The following is a 20614-nucleotide window of genomic DNA, read 5'->3' as shown; positions in this document are numbered from 1 at the left end:
ACAGCCCCGTGGTTTTCCCCGGCGCTGAGGGCGATGAAACAGTCGTTGAGACGGCTAGAGCGCCGGTGGCGGAAAACTCATTTTGAATCAGACCGGACACGGGCTAGAGCTCAACTTCGAGCCTACCAAGTGGCAATGGCGACGGCGAAGAGGACCTTCTTTGCCGTCTCCATCGCATCTGCAGAAAACAGCAGCAGGAGACTCTTCCAGGTGGTTCACAATTTAGCAGAACCACCTGCTCCATCCGGGCCCAGTACGGGCCACATGATCTCCTGCAATGATTTTGCAAAGTTTTTTTGCAGATAAAGTCGCTCAGATTCGGGAAGAGGTAGACTCCACCGTGGGAGCAGGGCTGGGGCGGGGGAGTGCTAGAGTCCTGTCTAGTCAAGTTTTGTGGGATCAATTTCAATCTGTTACCTCCGAGGATGTGGACAAGCTGCTTCGACGAGTGAAACCAACCACCTGTCTCCTTGATCCTTGCCCATCCTGGCTTATAAAAGCTAGCCAGGAAGGGCTGGGCGATGGGCTTCGCGGGTTGGTAAATGCTTCTCTCCATGAAGGAGCCTTCCCAGACCCGCTGAAAGAGGCGGTTATTAAACCGCTTCTTAAAAAACCATCTTTAGATCCGGCCAATATGGCCAACTATCGCCCAGTCTCGAATCTTCCATTCTTGGGCAAGGTGATTGAGCGAGTGGTTGCTGAACAACTTCAGGCACGCCTGGAAGAAGCGGACCATTTGGATCCCTTCCAGTCAGGATTCAGGCCTCATCATGGGACTGAAACTGCCTTGGTCGCACTGGTCGATGATCTCCGGCGGGCTAGGGACAAAGGTAAGAGCTATTTCCTTGTTCTGCTGGATCTCTCAGCGGCTTTTGACACCATCGACCATAACATCCTTCTGGATCGTCTAGAGGGTTTGGGAGCTGGGGGCACTGTCATGCAGTGGTTCCGCTCCTTCCTCCTGGGCCGTGTTCAGAAAGTGGTGGTGGGGGATGAGTGTTCAGACCCCTGGGCTCTCACTTGTGGGGTGCCTCAGGGTTCTGTCCTCTCCCCCATGCTTTTTAACATCTATATGCAGCCACTGGGAGAGATCATCAGGGGGTTTGGGCTGGGTGTCCATCAGTATGCTGATGATACCCAGCTCTACCTCTCTTTTAAATCAGAACCAGTGAAGGCGGTGAAGGTCCTGTGTGAGTGCTTGGAGGCGGTTGGAGGATGGATGGCGGCTAACAGATTGAGATTGAATCCTGACAAGACAGAAGTACTGTTTGTGGGGGACAGGAGGCGGGCGGGTGTGGAGGACTCCCTGGTCCTGAATGGGGTAACTGTGCCCCTGAAAGACCAGGTGCGCAGCCTGGGAGTCATCTTAGACTCACAGCTGTCCATGGAGGCACAGGTCAACTCTGTGTCCAAGACAGCTGTTTATCAGCTCCATCTGGTACGCAGGCTGAGTCCCTACCTGCCCACTGACTGTATCTCCAGAGTGGTGCATGCTCTAGTTATCTCTCGCTTGGACTACTGCAATGCGCTCTACGTGGGGCTACCTTTGAAGGTGACCCGGAAACTACAACTAATCCAGAATGCGGCCGCTAGACTGGTGACTGGGAGCGGCCGCCGAGACCACATAACACCGGTCCTGAAAGACCTACATTGGCTCCCAGTACGTTTCCGAGCACAATTCAAAGTGTTGGTGTTGACCTTTAAAGCCCTAAACGGCCTCGGTCCGGTATACCTGAAGGAGCGTCTCCACCCCCATCGTTCTGCCCGGACACTGAGGTCCAGCTCCGAGGGCCTTCTGGCGGTTCCCTCGCTACGAGAAGCCAAGTTACAGGGAACCAGGCAGAGGGCCTTCTCGGTAGTGGCACCCACCCTGTGGAATGCCCTCCCACTAGAGGTCAAAGAGAACAACAATTACCAGACCTTTAGAAGGCATCTCAAGGCAGCCCTGTTTAGGGAAGCTTTTAATGTTTGATGGATTTCTGTGTTTTAATGTTTGATGGATTTCTGTATTTTAGAATTTCTGTTTTGTTGGAAGCCGCCCAGAGTGGCTGGGGGAACCCGGCCAGATGGGCGGGGTATAAATAATATATTATTATTATTATTATTATTATTATTATTATTATTATTATTATTATTATTATTATTATTATTAATACTGCAATCCTATTCACACTCTCCTGAACAAAGTAAAACATAGGAGTAAATATGGATATGATAATGCTTAGTATTAACTTTTCCACATCATAGCAATGCCACCGTAACAGGATCAGATCCCTGTTTAAATATATCCTTTGTTTATTCTTTAATTTTTAAGCAAGGTGATACATAGCTATCTGTGAAAGATTTGTTGAAATAACATAAATTTTTACCATGTTTTCCTGCCACACGAGGCGGTGGTGGCCGAGCCTTTGCTCAGACTTTTGGACAAAAAAGCACCTTGGGTCTGGGGCCCACGACCGGCAAAAGCTTTCCAAAGGGTCAAAGAATTGCTTATATCTAATTCGGTGTTGACACAGTTTGATGAAAATCTCCCAGTTGTGCTGGCTTGTGACGCTTCCCCTTACGGGGTGGGCACGGTACTGGGCCACCAACTATCAGACGGGAGAGAAGTCCCAGTGGCGTACTTCTCTCAAACCCTCACACCAGCGGAATACAACTATTCCCAGATTGACATAGAGGGCTTGGCAGTGGTTAAAGGAGTTTAAAAAATTCACAATTTCCTTTATGGTCGACCCTTCACTATCGTTATCGACCATAAGCCCCTCTTGGGACTCCTTGCCCCCGATCACCAGACACCCCAGGTGCTCTGCCCTCGAGTTTTGCGTTGGTCCATCTTCTTGGCTGGCTACCAATATTCCTTACAGCACCGACTCGGAAAAGCCATGGGGCACGCAGGTGCTCTCAGCCGCTTACTGCTGCCTGAAAGTGGCCCAGATCCTGCTCCAGCTCACCAGATAGTGCAGCTGGTAGACTTACCTGACCAGCCCCTGTATGTGAAAGACATTGCCACTGCAACAGCGAAGGACAGGTTATTGGCCCGTGTTGCGGAATGGGTGGGGAGGGGGTGGCCCAGAAAGCCAGGACCGGAATTCTCAAGCTTCACAGCTCGCAAAGACGATTTGTCGACGCACAGGGGATGCATATTGTGGGGTAGCTGAGTCAAGTCCCCCACCTGCTTAGGAGAAAGGTCTTAGAAGGCCTGCACATGTCCCACCCCGGAATAGTCAGGATGGAGGCACTGGCCCGCAGCTACGTCTGGTGGCCGGGCATGGACGCCGAGATAGAAGGCTGGGTCAAACACTGTGAACCCTGCCAAGTGTTGCGGCCGGATCCCCATGGGTCCCCATGGTCAAGGGTGCACATGATATAGATAACAGCCTACTCTGTTATTTATAGCCTAAACTGTAAATGTGACTAACTAGGCTGGACTAACCCTACTTACCGGGGAGTAAACCAACTGAATTTATTAAGATTTCTTTCGAATTGGCATTATAGTACTGCACTGCTCTTTCAGAATGCACTATAGCCATTGGGAACATCCTAGTCTTTCCTCTCTGACTGTGTTCACACTCTCATTTACCATGCACTTACTGTGTTTCCAGTGCTGGCTTTTAAAATATGTGTTCACATGATGTTTTCCAAAATGTCTATCTATCCTGTACTTTGTTATAGCATGCTACTATTTGACAGTGGTGACGCCTAGGGCTCGGTCCCAGCTCCTGCCAACCTAGCAGTTCGAAAGCATGCAGTGCAAGTAGATAAATAGGTACTGCTACAGCGGGAAGGTAAACAGCGTTTCCATGCGCTGCTCTGGTTTGCCAGAAGCGGCTTTGTCATGCTGGCCACATGACCTGGAAGCTGTACGCCGGCTCCCTTGGGCAGTAAAGCGAGATGAGCACCGCAACCCCAGAGTCGTCCGTGACTGGACCTAATGGTCAGGGGTCCCTTTACCTTTCTACTATTTGAAATTGTTTCTAAAACCAGCATAACACCAATTCGCTGTGCTTAAGTGCTGTAATGTGAACATACCCTTAGTTTAGCTCCTCATCTACTGTATATACACCTGTGAATGGTAGACCCAGTGCTTTATTTCTTGGGGTACTTTTGTCCATTTACTGTATTTATTTCCCCCGATTTGAACTATAGAATGGTGATTTTCTTGAGTCAAAATGAGAGTACCCCTAAACATTTTTTAAAGAAAAAAAGCACTGGGTGGACCTATTGCAAATCTACTGTACTATTGGGTAAATCAAGATGATGAGGATAGTAAAATATTTCATATTTGGAGTTATAGAAGTTAAACATTTCAGTTGACAGTAATGATAAGATTTGTTACAAGAGTCAAATCTCAGCAGAGCTGAGATGGAAATGCTCACTTCTTAATTTGAGACTATTTTAGCCCTGATGTGGTACAGAATAAAATAGAAAATGTTTTGTCATTTGCTGCTCCAGGCTCAGTCTTGCCGGGTGGCGGCTGCTGTGTGTTCATCTGAGAGGCTTTTTGCTATCATTCTATTCATTCCTTTATACTGGAAGCAAAAGTGCCCTGAATGTTTTGGCCACCGTGTCAGTGATGGCTGGTGCCCTTTGGGAATGGTAGAGTGGAAGAAGGCAGGGAGTAGCAGGTGGAGCAGAACCCCGTGGCTGGTAGAGGCAACTAATCCTTCACTTGTCCCCATTCTCTTCGCATATTAGTTCTACAAGGGCAGAGCAGAAACTAAAGAGGAGGAAGCTCACAGCCAGGACCCCCTTGACTAGTATCTGAGAACTGACTGAGGTTGGTGGGGCCAGGTCCCATGTGTTATAAGGAAACTCCCCCCCCCAACCGCTTGAAATGAAATGTTTTCCTGAAATACAAAATTTACGGATATTCAGCCATCAGCTATAAATTGCCAAGTGATATTTCTGATTTGTGGAAGCACTGAATTCTGACATCATCGTGGCAGAAACTTCCTTTCTGACCTCTAATAGATGCTTCTAGATTATCAGTAAAACAGAAATAACCACAATGATTAATCATGCAATTCTCTCATTCAGCTGTGGTTGTGAAAATTATTTGTCAATATTTATACACCATTTTGTACTGCGCATATTATGGATAATTAAAACATGTTGCCTAGATAGCTCTCTCTCTCTGCAGCATCTCACTGTGGCTGTACAAACAGATTGCTGTACTGCAAATTAAATACCAACAAACAGAAGATAAGGCCTTCTCTACCTCGGTTATCTTAATTATGCTTTGCTAATTAAGCTGCAAGAAGGCCGAGGTGAGCTTAGCAAATGCTGCAGAATGTGTCTACAGAAATTTAACTCCATGGAGGCTGTACAATTAATCAGCTTTCTTAAGTCTCCTGTCTCTACTTCTGCTTACAACTGTACTGTAAGTAAAAGTAATGGATTCTTCCTCAGAAGAGCTGGCATATTTTTTTTTTTTAAATGTATGTGTTGTCTGTATAGCAGTGGAGGAACTTTCCCACAATGCTGGTTATGTTCCTGAGCAACACAGCTGCCCCTCCCACATGTTGAGGAAAACATAGCAGCACCCAACATTTGGAACTAAGAATTATGTGTGGGAGGAAAATGACATAGTTGCTTTCTACTCAGCATTGCCCAGACTCTGGAGTGGGAAGTACAGTTCAGTAGGAGTACATTTCAGTAGCAAATATTTGTTTGTTTTTTACTTTCAACTGCTTATTGAAATCAATGGAGTCACATGGAAACACAGGAAACACAGGAAACTGCCTCTAGAGACCACGGATAGATCTGGCTCACTGAATGGTAGTGGCTCCAGAGTTTCAGGCAGGAATCTTTCCCAATGTCAGAAACTGATTTTGTTTTCACTACAAAATTGCTCACAGCTTCAGAAATTGTATGTGAAGTGGTTCCCTGGGTATTTTTGTGTCAGGTTGCAAAGCAGGTAACCCTTCAGTGGTCGGCTGGGAACATTCCTTTCTCAACTAACTCAGTGCCAATCATGCTGTCCCCAGAAGATTTTGCACATAAATATTTTTCTGCCACATGTACCTTTCAAGCTGAAATATATAGAAGTTCCTTGGTTCAAGAAGAGAGATTGTTCATCACTGTTTTAAGCAGGAGCCGGGGAAGCTTTTGAAATCTTCCATGCACGTTATAGCAGCTTGGGCTGATAAATTTTTAAAAAATCTTTCCAGTAGCACCTTAGAGACCAACTAAGCTTGTCATTGGTATGAGCTTTCGTGTGCATGCACACTTCTTCAGATACACTGAAACAGAAGTTTTAAGTTTGGTAATAAGTTGCAATTCAGCAACGTCTCTTTCCAGTCTATTTCTGAAATTCTTTTGTAATAAGACAGCTACTTTGAGATCTTGTATAGAATGTCCTGGGAGGTTGAAGTGTTCTCCTACTGGTTTCTCTGTCTTGTGATTCCTGATGTCAGATTTATGTCCATTTATCCTTTGGCGTAGGGTTTGGCCTGTTTGTCCAATATAGAGAGCTGAAGGGCACTGTTGGCATTTGATGGCATACACAATGTTAGAAGATGAGCAATTAAATAGTCCTGAGATGGTATGTTTGATGTTGTTGGGGCCAGTAATGGTGTTGTGCGGGTGCAAAAAAGGTAAAGGTAAAGGTGCCCCTGACCATCAGGTCCAGTCGTGTCCGACTCTGGGGTTGCGGCGCTCATTTCGCTCTATAGGCCGAGGGAGCCGGCGTTTGTCCGCTGACAGCTTCCGGGTCATGTGGCCAGCATGACAAAGCTGCTTCTGGCGAACCAGAGCAGCGCACGGAAACGCCGTTTACCTTCCCGCCGGAGCGGTCCCTATTTATCTACTTGCACTTTGATGTGCTTTTGAACTGCTAGGTGGGCATGAGCTGGGACCGAGTAACGGGAGCTCACTCCGTTACAGGGATTTGAACCGCTGACCTTCTGATCAGCAAGCCCTAGACTCTGTGGTTTAACCCACAGCGCCACCTGGATGTGGCAGCAAAGTTGGCATCTGGGTTTATCTGGTACCAGTGTCCATGTTAAGTCTAGTGGTTGTATTATTGTGGGTGAGGAGTTAGAATCATAGAATCATAGAGTTGGAAGAGACCACAAGGGCCATCCAGGCCAAGCAGGAAACACCATCAAAGCATTCCTGACAGATGGCTATCAAGCCTCTGCTTAAAGTTGTTTAAGATTGGGTGGCTGTCTGTAGACAATGAAAAGTCTTCCTCCCAGAGCTTGAGAAAGAGAACTGTCATTGTCTAGGAGAGGTTGTAGATCTCTGATGATGCATTGTACTGTTTTAATTTAGGAGCTGTATGTGATTACTAGTGGTGTTCTGTTATTTTCTTTTTTGGGTCTGTCTTGCAGCAAGTTCTCTCTGGGTATCAGTCTGGCTCTGATGATCTGTTGTTTAACTTCATAGGGGCGGATATTAACATACATGGCCTCTAATTGTAAATGAATATTTTCCTAATTCTGTTTATTGTTCGTGGCCTATTGCTGTCAGAGATGTTCTTTTACCTTTAGTTGCTCTATTTCCACATCTTGTTATTGCTGTTGCAGCTGTTTGGGGTTGTCTGTATAGCATATTGCTGATTGACTCTGCAAAAGTATTCCTGAAAGTCTGTGATAAGGTGATCAGTTAGCACTGTAATCCTATGCATGCCTACTCAAAAGTACTCAAGTGAACAAAGACAACAGTACTCAAAGTACTGGACAAAGACAACAGGCATATTAACTCAATTACTAGAGGGTAGTTTGGTGTCAGAGGAAGAATTGCTAATTGATAAATTGCTATTTAGAACTTCTAGGTTAGATTTGGCTTGGGGTCATTAAGTGTGTACACATTTTTATTTTAAAACCAACTTTTGGTAATCTCAGTAGGAAAGGGATTCCAGGGAAGAGGAACAACCATTTTTACTAGGCACTTGAGCAACATTATCAAGCAGCTACTTTTGCTTGGCTTTAGAAGTTATGATGAAAACTATGGTACATAGATAGTCAAGTTTAAGGCATGATAGGTAGGACAAAATCATCACGAGTCTTTTCCAAAAGGTTCCTGGAAGCTTGAAAAAATAGAGCCAGGCAGACTTCAGAAGCAGTAACAACATGGTCTCTGTTAAGCATTGCCTCTGGCATTACTCACTTATGTTGATTAAAATATATGAATATGCTGTTAAACCCCCCCCCCCAGTTAGGCAGTAAACAGAAATAGCTCTGTTTAGGGTTGCCTAAATGTGGGTGTGCTCCCTAATACCATAATACTTGATGTAGGAACCTTTATTTTTAAGATCACTTGGAGTTTTGTTGTACAATTTCTTTCTGTTTACTCTTTTGGGAAGATCATAATGACATAAACCTCAAGCACAGTCACCTTTAGTCATCTTTACACTTAATTCTAGGGTTGTATTTCATAGTTCTACAATGAAATAAATAGACCATTGATTGCAATTGCCCTAACTTCAGGACGATTGACATTACAAGCCCCGGTGTCATAATCTTCTTCTTAGGGCAGATACCCTTTTCTCTTTCATGGTGTTTTTAAACATTATTTTGTGCTCACGTTATCTGCTGCCCATCTTCTATAGTTAGAAGGGAAATCAAAACCAGAAGAAAGCTTTGAATAACAAGACAACATGGGTAATAAAATGAAAATCTCCTTAAAAGAATCCAGAGGAGCATGAAAAATGTAAAAGTTAAAGCTGGTAGAAGGTTCTGTGAAAAACAAACAAAAACAACCCAGTACTTTATTTGATGAAATATGGCTACAATTTATATTTGGAAAATACTCTGGTTTTTGCTTGAGTAAGTCTGTAAGCCTAATTTATCAGTCCAGAGCTCTGGATACTTGCGGTGCCATCTAAAAACGTTTACTCAAAATCAAGTCCACTTGAGTTCATAGAAACTTATTCCTATCTAAGGGGTTATAGGATTGATCACACATACTTAGAAGAACAGGGATTCGTCTCCTTCAAAAGGCTTTGGCCCTTCGACCTTGTAAAACATTTTGTTACAAGTGCTTTAAAAAATATTAATAGTCACACATTGCTGCAGGATCTGAAATACAGGCAACTCCCCGTTTGTGTAGGGGTTGCGTTCCGGTCCTTGTGTGCACAAGCAGTCATGGGTCAGCCCATTCCACCCCTGTCCCACCCTGTCCCACTCCTGCCTTGCCCCATTCTGAGGCTGAAAATGAGACTTGTGTTGGCAGTCACACATCAATTGGATGTGCAAAATGGTTGCCTCCTGTACATGGTAATATAATGAGAAAGTAACTTACAAGGAAATATCAAATTGTTCTAAACTTCATCTTTTGTTTTGTTTTGTTTTGTTTTGTTTTGTTTTGTTTTGTTTTGTTTTAAGAGCAATGTTTATGTTTCCAAACTGTAGGCTGGATGGGAAATGGGAATTTTGACTATGTTGTTCCAAAAAGTGCAGAATTAATTCTCTTATTTACTCCTTATTCTGTCATGTAGCCAAAACACAATAATGATCACACCATTATTTATTTTCATTTTGCTATTATTAGTGCATAATTACCCAGATATCATCTTTATTGGTTTGGTTTGTCAGTGGTTTCCTTACTAGCACATCTGAGGATGATATAGATATACTCCTTTCTTCAGGTCCTGCATTACCTAGTTGAGAAAGAAAGAGCTGGGGTGAAGGGGAGAGAAGTCTCATTCTCTCCTCTGTGACCAGGAGTCTGGGATTCCCGCTTGTTTTCTTGCTCAGTCATACAAAGTGAAGTGTACATTCTGCACTTCAGGACAGGATTCTTTGATTTCTCATTGTCTGAAGAATCATGAAAGGACCCACTTGAAACAAACCAGTTTTCATCCTGAAATGTTACCCTAATTTTGAGAGCCAGCAGAATTCTCATTGAAACTCCAAACTTGATCATTCTTATTAACTTTAGGACGAATTTTAAAACAATCCAGTTTACCCAGGCATGTGATGGCTCAAAGATACTGTTATTTGCAGCCTTGAAATTATTAGCCCTGAGAGTATGTGATTGTTTGACATGTTTAATTGCTTTTAAATGTTTTAACAGGTTTAATTGTTTTAAACTGTTTTAATCATTTTTAAATGTTTTTAATATGTTATTTTATTTGTAATTGTATTTTTAATCACTGATGTGTCTGCTTCCCTGTACTCCTTTGGGAGGAAACGTGGGATATACATTTAATCATAAATAAATAAATACCCCCCCAATAGTGTTAATTCTCTAACATGGATTAAAACTCAGTGAAAGGAGCATATTGCATATCCCTAACATTTCTCTGTTTTGTCCAATGAAAGCAGAATGGGTAGATCTCCACCTAGTGCACTATGATGGCTCTAATACAAAACCCTAAGCCTAAGATATTTGCTTGTTTATTTGTCTGTGTGTGCTTCAGATTGATATCGGAGGATGTTGGAATGGATATCCCTTCTAATGAGACTATTCTAGACTCCAGTGCTACAGAGATGAGACCTGGTAAGACAACCTTTTAATTATATTTTTGATCCTCCTCATTTTCCTAAGCATCTTGTTAATTCAGTGAGAAGCATGTTTCTGTGCTGCCACGAGATCATTCCTGTGCTAGAAGAAAAATGTGTTAACTTTGCTTTATTTAGCTAACTCAATGGTTCTCTTGACAAAAGATTATAATTTGCAGCACACTCTCCTGTGCTTTGTGTCATCAGGCATGAGCTCATGTGATAATTAGCTACTCTGCACTTTCTTGCTAAATTTGTCTGCAGCTTATTTGTCTACAGTTGCCTTCTAAATTAACATATTACAGTCAAAACAATGCAGTTCAAATTGCTGCCTAAAGTGTGCTGGTTAGGAAAGAAGACTTTGACATAGTAGGGCCCATTTCTCAACCCATTTACTCCACACAGCACAGGTGTGTAGGATAGGTCAGTCTAGACAGCAGTAGCCCAGGATTCCAGATAAGACTTGCAGGGCTCCAGAAAATGACAGAGAAGTACTAGATCAGTCCTGAAAGGCCCATCTAGCTATTTATCTATGCTAATCACAACACAGCGTCTTTGCTGTAATACCATCTCCTCTATGTCCCCCCCCCTCGTTAATTTAAATCCTTGGATGTGTGAATGTAATTTGTTTAGGTACATTTTTATTATATGGTAATGTGCTTTTTCCCCTCAAAATTTTGATGGAAATATTATAGTTTTATATGGCTGGCTGAGGCAGAATTATTTAAATGTTATTCAACGTAATAGTTTTTATCTAAAACAGAGATTATTTTATCTTCACACTTATTCAGAACCTCCCAATTCTCTAGATATCGACGGTTCCAACCCCAGAAGGATAAAACTCACAGCTCCGAATATCAATCTCTCTTTGGACCAAAGTGAAGGATCTGTCCTTTCTGATGATAACCTGGACACTCCGGATGAAATTGACATCAATGTAGATGACCTGGACACACCAGATGAAGCAGATTCTTTTGAATATGCTGGGCATGCTAATGAGATAAACTGGGAAGGTAAAGTAGCATGCAAAGTGATGAAATGTGCATTTTCTATATTATTTTTAGGAAGGCTTAGCAGTGGGAAAGTGATTCTCACCAGTCCCGGTATAGTCCTGGTGGCGCGGGGTGCTAGGGCACCGGGCCAGCAGGCAGGGCGCTGCATTGCAAAGCCGCGCGGAAGCCATGCTGCGCGCTGCGAGGGCGGGGGCGCTGGAGCGATCGCCGCACCTCAGCGCCAGGGCGCCCGAGCTGCTCGAGACTGCCCTGATTCTCACTCTAGGGCTTCAGCTGTCAACTCAGCTGTGTGTTCAGAAACGAAGACAGGTTCTGACTCGAGTATCATGTATAAAGCTGTGGCAGAATGCACTGCTTTCACTATAGTAATGATTTCAAGTCAGATATCAAGATTTCAGTGTTCCATCAGTCATTTAATTACATTGATTTTGAAATACTAAAAATGAGCCTCTGGTTATGTGGGCAGCAGATTTCTTAGCTAAAAATATTATTTTTAATTTTAGCACTTTAAAAATGGCAGGCAGCAACTACTATCTTTAGAAGGGGCACTCCTAGAAAGAAAGAGTATCTTCCACATAGAAAGAAATGTATCTTCTAAGATGATCTAGTTATGGCACATATGCCATAAAGAAAGTAAGATTTATTTCCTTTTGATATATTTTTTTACTCGTGGAAATGTAGTCTGTTATCCCCATTTAAATGGGGATAAGCCTCAATGAAAACAGTGGACTGTACTTCTGAGTAGACATAGGATTGCACTGTTAATTGATTAAATCATCGGCAGCAAACCTGAGGCCTTCCAGATGTTGTTGGACTCATCAACCTCAGCTAATGGCCATGGTTTATGGGTATTGTAACCCATCAGCACTGGGGGGCAGGGGGTACAGATTCCCCAGCCAGGGCTTAAATGTCTGAAACTCACACAATTTAATGGACTAAGAAGGGGACGACAGAGGATGAGATGGTTGGACAGTGTTCTCGAAGCTACTAACATGAGTTTGACCAAACTGCGGGAGGCAGTGGAAGACAGGAGTGCCTGGCGTGCTCTGGTTCATGGGGTCACGAAAAGTCGGACACGACTAAACGACAACAACAACAACAACAACAACAACAACTGAGAACAATGGTGTTTATACAGCTCAACAGCATTTTCACAGATCAAGTGGTTTAAGCAACTTATAGTTAATAGACTCAGCAATTTGTCACTGGAGAAACTCAGGGCAGAATTTCACCAGGAAAGGCACCAGTCATTAGCTCACATCAAACTATGCTCTGCTTCTGTCTTGATGCCCACTGCAGCTAAATGAAACTACCAGTTCTAATTGAATTTTTATTTATCACATTTATATCCCACCTGTTTCTCCAAGTTGCTGAAGGTGGCATACATGGTTTTCCATAATTCCTCATTCTTGTGCAATCCCACTTTTCTGCACATAGGCTGTTTTTGAGCTTTGCATTGTGAGCATAAGTTTGGGCACAAAATGCTTCTCACTTTGTAGTTTTCATCTTGTTTGTAGAGACCAATATTGAAGTCATCCTCACCCCCACCCCAAACCTGTTCTGGGGTTCCCCCACCCCTCCAGAACAGACTTAGGGGTGCAAGGAGGGAGGAGAGGCAGGGACAGTCCCATTGCGTGAGCAGACCTTGTTCAGTGCATGCAACAACTTTGTTGCATTCTGCCCAATGGGTCTACTCTGAGTATGACTAACTTTGAATTCAACCCAAGAATATTTACATAAGCCAGATACAAAAGTTGTGTTTATAGTACAATACCAATAGGTCTGCTCAGAGGTTGATTTTACTCTGCTTTTGTCTGCTGTACCATAGAAATCCAGGTAGAGACAAAGGAGTGATTTTATCCCATTCTCTGTGCTATTGCTAATACCTATCCCCACTGCTAGCAATTATGCTTTCCCTCCATTTACATTATTTCTGCAAACAATCAGTGCTTAAATGTTTGAAGCCAAGCATCAGCTAAGTGTTTTATTGGATTGCAGCTCACATTTTGTATCTTCTGTATTTCTCTAGATGAGTAAAATGTAGTCTGGCAGATTTATCAGTGCAGTAAATTGTTCACCATCTCTTACCTGCCTATTGATGTAGCTAGCAAACAAAATGGTTTTTTGCTTCCTAGAGTTTGTCTTATAACAAAACTATTCGGGATGAGATATCAGCTAATATTTTTGGACTACAAAGTGCTCCTATTTTGAAACAGAAATATTACAAAGCTGTTCAGAGAATGAATGCAATGCAAGGAGAAGCTAAACAAGGATGGTTGACACCTGGTTTGAGAGCAGTACATGTGAAAAGGATCTAGGAGTCTTGGTAGACCACAAACTTGACATGAGTCAACAGTGTGATGCAGCAGCTTAAAAAAGCCAATGCAATTATGGGCTGCATCAATAGGAGTATAGCATCTAGATCAAGGGAAGTAATAGTACCACTGTATTCTGCTCTGGCCAGACCTCACCTGGAGTACTGTGTCCAGTTCTGGGCACCACAGTTCAAGAAGGATACTGACAAGCTGGAACGTGTCCAGAGGAGGGCAACCAAAATGGTCAAAGGCCTGGAAACGATGCCTTATGAGGAACGGCTGAGGAAGCTGGGTATGTTTAGCCTGGAGAAGAGAAGGTTAAGGGATGATATGATAGCCATGTTCAAATATATAAAAGGATGCCATATCAAGGAGGGAGAAAGGTTATTTTCTGCTGCTCCAGAGAAGTGGACACGGAGCAATAGATTCAAACTACAAGAAAGAAGATTCCACGTAAACATTAGGAAGAACTTCCTGACAGTAAGAGCTGTTCGGCAGTGGAATTTGCTACCAAGGAGTGTGGTGGAGTCTCCTTCTTTGGAGGTCTTTAAGCAGAGGCTTGACAGGCATATGTCAAGAATGCTTTGATGGTGTTTCCTGCTTGTCAGGGGGGTGGACTGGATGGCCCTTGTGGTCTCTTCCAACTCTATGATTCTATGATTCTAAACTGTGAAGCCAGGATATGCGGCATAGTATCCAAAGCAGGTTACTATTTCGGAACCTCAGCCAGAAGATCCCACAAGTGCTTCTCCCTTTCTCTGGTAGTAAAAATGTGGTAATAGTAGATAAATAACAGTTTGCTCCACTTTCATGGCGCCCAGAATCCGCTGCCTGAGGTGGCTGTTCTTACTCTGCCTAGGAAATATAAGAGCAGAAAAGAAACCTCCCTCTTAAAATGATTCTGAAGACACAACCTAACTCAATAACTATGTGGATGGAATAATTACTGGGCCTAGTTAATAAAAATATTAAAAGTCCCTGCTGAGTCAGACCAAAGGTCCACCAATCTCATCATCCTGCCTATTGACAGAGAGCAAACAGATGCCTCAGAGAGGCCCACAAGCCAGGTGTGTGAAAAAGCAGCTGTGAGAAAAATTTGATGCAAAGCAGTCTAGATTTTTAATTAGTTTGTCTCTTTACTGCGAAAATGCTGACTGAAAAGGTTCCCAATGCATTTTGATTAGACTGACTCTATTTCTGAGGGAGCCTTAAAAGGGACAAATGCCTATGTTAGACTTACATTTAAAGGAAGCTTATGTCACTTATGCTTATGTGCTTTTTAGAAGCCTGTTTAGTGGGACAGCAGAGCTAAATATATTGCCCATTGTCATTCTCCCTCACCCACACATACTTAATCAGCATCTTTAAGCAAACCTTCCAGCCCTTGTCCAGGACCATTTTAAAAAGAACGACTTACATGGAAAGATACGCGGATGGCACTGTGGTCTAAACCACAGAGCCTAGGGCTTGCTGATCAGATGGTCGGCGGTTTGAATCCCTGTGACGGAGTGAGCTCCCGTTGCTCGGTCCCTGCTCCTGCCCACATAGCAGTTCGGAAGCACAAAGTGCAAGTAGATAAATAGATACCGCTCCAGCAGGAAGGTAAACAGTGTTTCCGTGTGCTGCTCTGGTTTGCCAGAAGCAGCTTTGTCATGCTGGCCACATGACCTGGAAGCTGTTCCCTCAGTCAATAACACAAGATGAGCGTCGCAACCCCAGAGTCGTCCGCGACTGGACCTAATGGTCAGGGGTCCCTTTACCTTTACTTATATGGAACTCTCTGTGCTCTGTATATAGGAAGGCACAGATTGAGTTGAAGCACAGCTGGAAGAGGATGCACTGAGCAGTTGCTGAGGCAAATAGGAAGATGCAGTCATGATGTCATTGGTGTGTGCCTGACAGCAGAGTCTTAATGGCATCTATTCTGCTTAGTTTGCAGCCTGTCTTCTCAACTATCAAACGCAACAGCAGTCTCCAGTTCATGCACATTCTCTTCCCCCTTGGCTGCCACTCAGAGGGAGCAGCTTGATGTTGCTGTCTACTGCTTGCTCAGGCCCACTGTACTTCCTAGGGATAGTTCTAAAACTGATAGATTCTCATCTCTGGGTCAGAAGGTGGCAACTCTGGAATTACCCAGCAGTGAAGGTCAAGCTGAGAGGCCCTTCATTGGTTGGCTGTGCCTGAGGAACTAGTCTTTAGGCTTGGAATGAAGGCATCTCATACAGAATGAAGCTTTGGGTACAGGAAGATAAAGCATCTCTACTTTTATTTTTTATTATTATTAAACTTTATTAGAATTCAAATCATAACAAAACAAATCAAACAACTCAAAACATAAACAAATCATACAAATCAATATAACTCCTTATTTACAAATAATAATAAAAAACCAAATAATATCTAATACACAAGTAATCCCTTTACTCATAATTAGATCAAATAAAGTAAAATAAAACAACTCATATATACAATAAGCATATCACACAAATAAACTTATCCTCTCCTTCTATAAACTTCCTCTTTTCCTCATCTTGGTCTCATTAATTTTTAGCTGATTGCTGCTTCCCTCAGCATGATAGATTTCCCTGATAATTCTTCTTGTCTTTGTAGTCCTCACACACAGTACAGAGCTTTAAAAATAGATGCAGGATTTTAATGTAGGGCATTGTTGCTTCATGTAGTTCCCAAATTTCCCCCAATTTTGCTCAAATTTCTGTTTACTACAGCCTCTTATTGAATTAGTTAATTTTGCTAAGTCTATATATCCGAATAGTTTCTCTTGCCATTCACTAATTTTTGGTGTATGCTGTCTTTTCCAATATGTGGCCATCAATATTCTTGCGGCTGCAGTTGCGTATAAAAATATTTTTTCATCTTGTTTTTTTATTCCTTAATCTAACATTCCCAATAAATTTTTTTCAGGGTTTTTCTTTACATTGTACATCAATATTTTTTTAATTTCTTCAAAAATTTGATTCCAATAGGGTTTGATCTGATCGCAATGCCACCACATATGTACAAAGGTTCCTATTTCTTTTTGACACCTCCAGCATAAATTATCTTTTGTCTTGTACATTTTATGGATCTTAACCAGTGTCATGTACCACCTATAAAACATTTTGATCATGTTTTCCTTAATTCCTTCAGAGGCCGTAAACTTCCATGAATTTCCCCATAATTTCCCTAAATCAGATGCCCATTTGACCATCGTATCCTTTGTTAATTCATCTTTAACCTCCCATTCTAATAAAATGTTATACATTTTAGAAATAATTTTGTCATTGTTTTGGAGCAGGTGTTCTTCTAATAGCGAGGGCTTATCCATAAATCCTTTTTGCAATTTATCTTGGTTGAATTTACTGTTTATTTGATGGTACTGAATCCAGCCTGTCAATAGATGTTTTATTTCTTCATATTCCTTTATTTTCAGCTTCCCTTCTTTTTCTTCTTAAATCTTTATATTTTCCACACTTTCCATCCGAATTTTTCACTGTTAATATTTCTACAGGTGACAACCATCTGGGTGTTTTTTTTGGCTCTGATAGTCTTTTGTGTTTCTTCCATATTTTTAATAGTGATTCCTTTATAACATGATTTTTGAACTCCTTATTTACTTTAATTTTATCCTCCCCCAGATAGGCAAAGCATCTCTACCGTACTTTTAATTGTTGGGTAGGAAAAACAAATTTGCTAGATTCAATGTACGACACATACCGTAGGTGGGGTGGAAATCTGTAGTTGCTGAAATTCTGTTGGCTGCCCTTATACAAGCAGCCTCACCCAACTTTGCAGAGGAGATGTTGGCCAGCCTTTGGAGGCATAACATGTAGTTCCACTCTACATTAGCAAAGGTGCTACAACCCTTTGATGGTACCTGTGTGTGATTCTACTTAAGGCAATTTGCATGTGCAGCGCAATCATGTGATACAGATCTCACTGAACACTTTGCAACGCAGCTGCAGAGATGCTGTGTTTGAATCCTCATAAATACTGCATTCTTGCGTAATGCTTTATTTGTGAGTCTCATTCTTACCTGTTTTTCAGCATACAATATGCTATCATATGAGTGCTATCATCCAGCAAGAGGTGCACTACATGGTTTAGCTGCAATGTGTAGTTTGAGTTGAATTTAGGATTGAATATTTAGAAGCTAAAGACTGCTATAAACATTGGATATGCCCTGGACTGTATATTGGGAACACTCCATGAATTTTGAATGCTCTTCAACTGCAGCCTCTACCATACGTAGGCCCAACCTCATCTATTTTGTGGCTCATTTTCTGGGAACAGCCCAGTAAATACAACTAGATAGCCAGATGTCCAGGCTGAATAAGGACAGCTCTGTAATGTGCCATATGTCCCATCCCCCCAATACAAGTGAAAGAGCCAGCGGCTACTGTCAAAGGTTGGATCTGCTAACATATGGCATACACAACCCCGATTCAAACACTTTATTTTAGGCTCAAAATAATTGATGTCCAACTTAGTGCACCGCTAATCCAAACCATAGATAAACATTATGTACTGTATTTGGCTCTCTCATCTGGGATGAGTTTTTTCAGTAATTGTGCAAGAAACAGTTCCATGTTGTTTTTATAAGCAGGGTAATAACTGGAAGGGAAGGAACAAAAGTCAATCTAAAACAACTGGTCCAGAAGGAGGCCATTCTGTTTTCTGAAACGTCATCTGTACAAAGGAGCACAGAAATAGGAAGTTGACAACCTCAAATTTACCTCCAGGCATTGTAGTATTGTGTAATAAACAGTCTTATACAGCCCAACATAACACAGGCGTTTTCAGTGCAGCTGTTTCTTCTTGGATATTCACAAACAGCAGTGTCTGTATGGTTCAAACTCATTTGCAAGCTAAATCCATCACCCCTGTATTAAGTCATACTAAAACAGGAGTGTAAGTTTGATCATTAGTCTTTTAAAATTACAGGGCCAAGGAGTTGAGAATAGTGTAATTAAGTTCATGGCAGGATGCCATGGTCTCATAAGTGAAAACATATTTGATGATGTTTCTCCAGATGTCAGTAATAACCTGCCACTTTATTCTCTCTTTCACCTGCCTCTGCACTCCTCAGAAGAGCAGCCGGCCATTAAGGAAGCTTCCCAAGAGGAATCTGAAGCCATCCCAGAATATACTGCTGAGGAAGAGCGAGAAGACAACCGGTTATGGAGAACAGTTGTCATTGGAGAACAGGAGCAGAGGATCGATATGAAAGCCATTGAGCCTTATAAAAGGGTCATTTCTCATGGAGGTAGGATTGTTCTACATTACGGTTTTAGTGGCATGGAACAAAAAAGCCATTCACCCACCCCAAATAGAAAACAATACTCTTTTTATTAATATTATTATCTCATAAGATCCAAATTTAGATTAAGTTTTCATTAAGGAAAGAAACAGGCCTGGTTGCCCAGTGAATTCCTTGTCTATTGGGAGATCTATTCTGAAGCTAGCTGTAGCAGCAATCTGTTTACCATTTATTACTTTTATTCTATGTTTAAAACACTTCATTTTCCAGGACCAGCTTACATAGTTACAAAGAAAAGGTTTAAGGAAGGAAAAAACTAGTTCATGGTGCATTTATAGATTTTAATACTGCAGGAACAATTGACTCACTTGTGTTGGTGTTCAAGTTATTTCTGCCTGAGAATGAAAGTTGTGACCTTTACTCAAAGAATGTGGCTACCTTTTAGATTCTTAGTTGTCTTTTCTTGTCTCCTAAGTGAATCAACTCATTCTAGAGCAGTTTCTCTGACTTTATGTGGTACGTGGATTGAGGATGACACTCATCCTGTCCTCACTAGGTCACAACAGGGAGAGGCTGACTGACGGATGCTTTTCAAAGAGCCAAGGAAGTAGAACGGAATTGGCTCCTGTGACCCCCCCTCCTCTTCCAAGCATGAATCTGTTATGCTTTACAGGAGACAGTGAAGAGAACAGACAGAAGGACTAAGGCAGGAAAGTCAGTGTTCATCAGGCCTCAGCCCTGGAGACACTTTCCAGTCTTAGCTAGACTTCAGTCCTGGAACAAGTTGGGCTAATAACAGTATATTATTGGCCATGTGCAGAGCATGACTGGGTAACCATAACCGGTTCCCACATGCCTGTTTATTATTGGGAAGGTCTTCAAGGTAAGCTTGAGAACCCAACAACTCTGATTTTAGCACCCAACTAAGGACGTGGGTGGTGCTGTGGTCTAAACCACAGAGCCTAGGGCTTGCTGATCAGAAGGTTGGCGGTTCGAATCCCCGTGACAGGGTGAGCTCCCGTTGCTCTGTCCCAGCTCCTGTCAACCTAGCAGTTTGAAAGCACATCAAAGTGCAAGTAGATAAGTAGGTACTGCTCTGGGGGGGGGAGGTAAACGGCATTTCCGTGCACTGCTCTGGTTCACCAGAAGCGGCTTAGTCATGCTGGCCACATGACCCGGAAAAACTGTCTGCGGACAAACGCCGGCTCCCTCAGCCAGTAAAGCGAGATGAGCGCAGCAACCCCAGAGTTGTTTGCAACTGGACCTAACTGTCAGGGGTCCCTTTACCTTTATTGACCATAACAGACTGCATGAAATAAAAAAAAAAATCCATTAGAGAATTTGAATTGCTTCCTGTTCTATGTGACTAAAAATGTAATGCTGCACATAAACTTTTGGCTTTGTGTGGGATTACAAAGTAGAACTATTAAAAAAAAAATCCATTAGAGAATTTGAATTGCTTCCTGTTCTATGTGACTAAAAATGTAATGCTGCACATAAACTTTTGGCTTTGTGTGGGATTACAAAGTAGAACTATTAAAAGTGGCCTTGTGCAATTGTACTGACACATCTGCCAAAGTA

The 20614-nt window shown here is 42.4% G+C and overlaps 1 protein-coding gene across 8 annotated transcripts in view; it reads left to right on the top strand.

Moving 5' to 3' along the window:
* Window positions 1-20614, top strand: part of PRUNE2 (prune homolog 2 with BCH domain) — a 142655-nt gene that overhangs the window by 98271 nt on the left and 23770 nt on the right. For 7 of the 8 annotated variants that reach the window (XR_004691591.2, XM_035100256.2, XM_035100255.2 and 4 more), the window contains exons 10-12: window positions 10367-10446; window positions 11240-11461; window positions 18863-19039. Coding sequence is in view for 7 of the 8 variants with exons in the window: in XM_035100256.2 (XP_034956147.2) it covers window positions 10367-10446; window positions 11240-11461; window positions 18863-19039 (479 nt within the window). In the remaining variant the exon portion in view is untranslated. The remainder of the gene's footprint in view (window positions 1-10366; window positions 10447-11239; window positions 11462-18862; window positions 19040-20614) is intronic. The other variant, XM_035100253.2, reaches the window with a different exon arrangement.

The sequence above is a fragment of the Zootoca vivipara genome, chromosome 11, assembly GCF_963506605.1.
Source record: "Zootoca vivipara chromosome 11, rZooViv1.1, whole genome shotgun sequence".
NCBI classification, from domain to species: Eukaryota; Metazoa; Chordata; class Lepidosauria; order Squamata; family Lacertidae; genus Zootoca; species Zootoca vivipara.
This window is presented reverse-complemented; position numbering and strand designations above follow the sequence as displayed.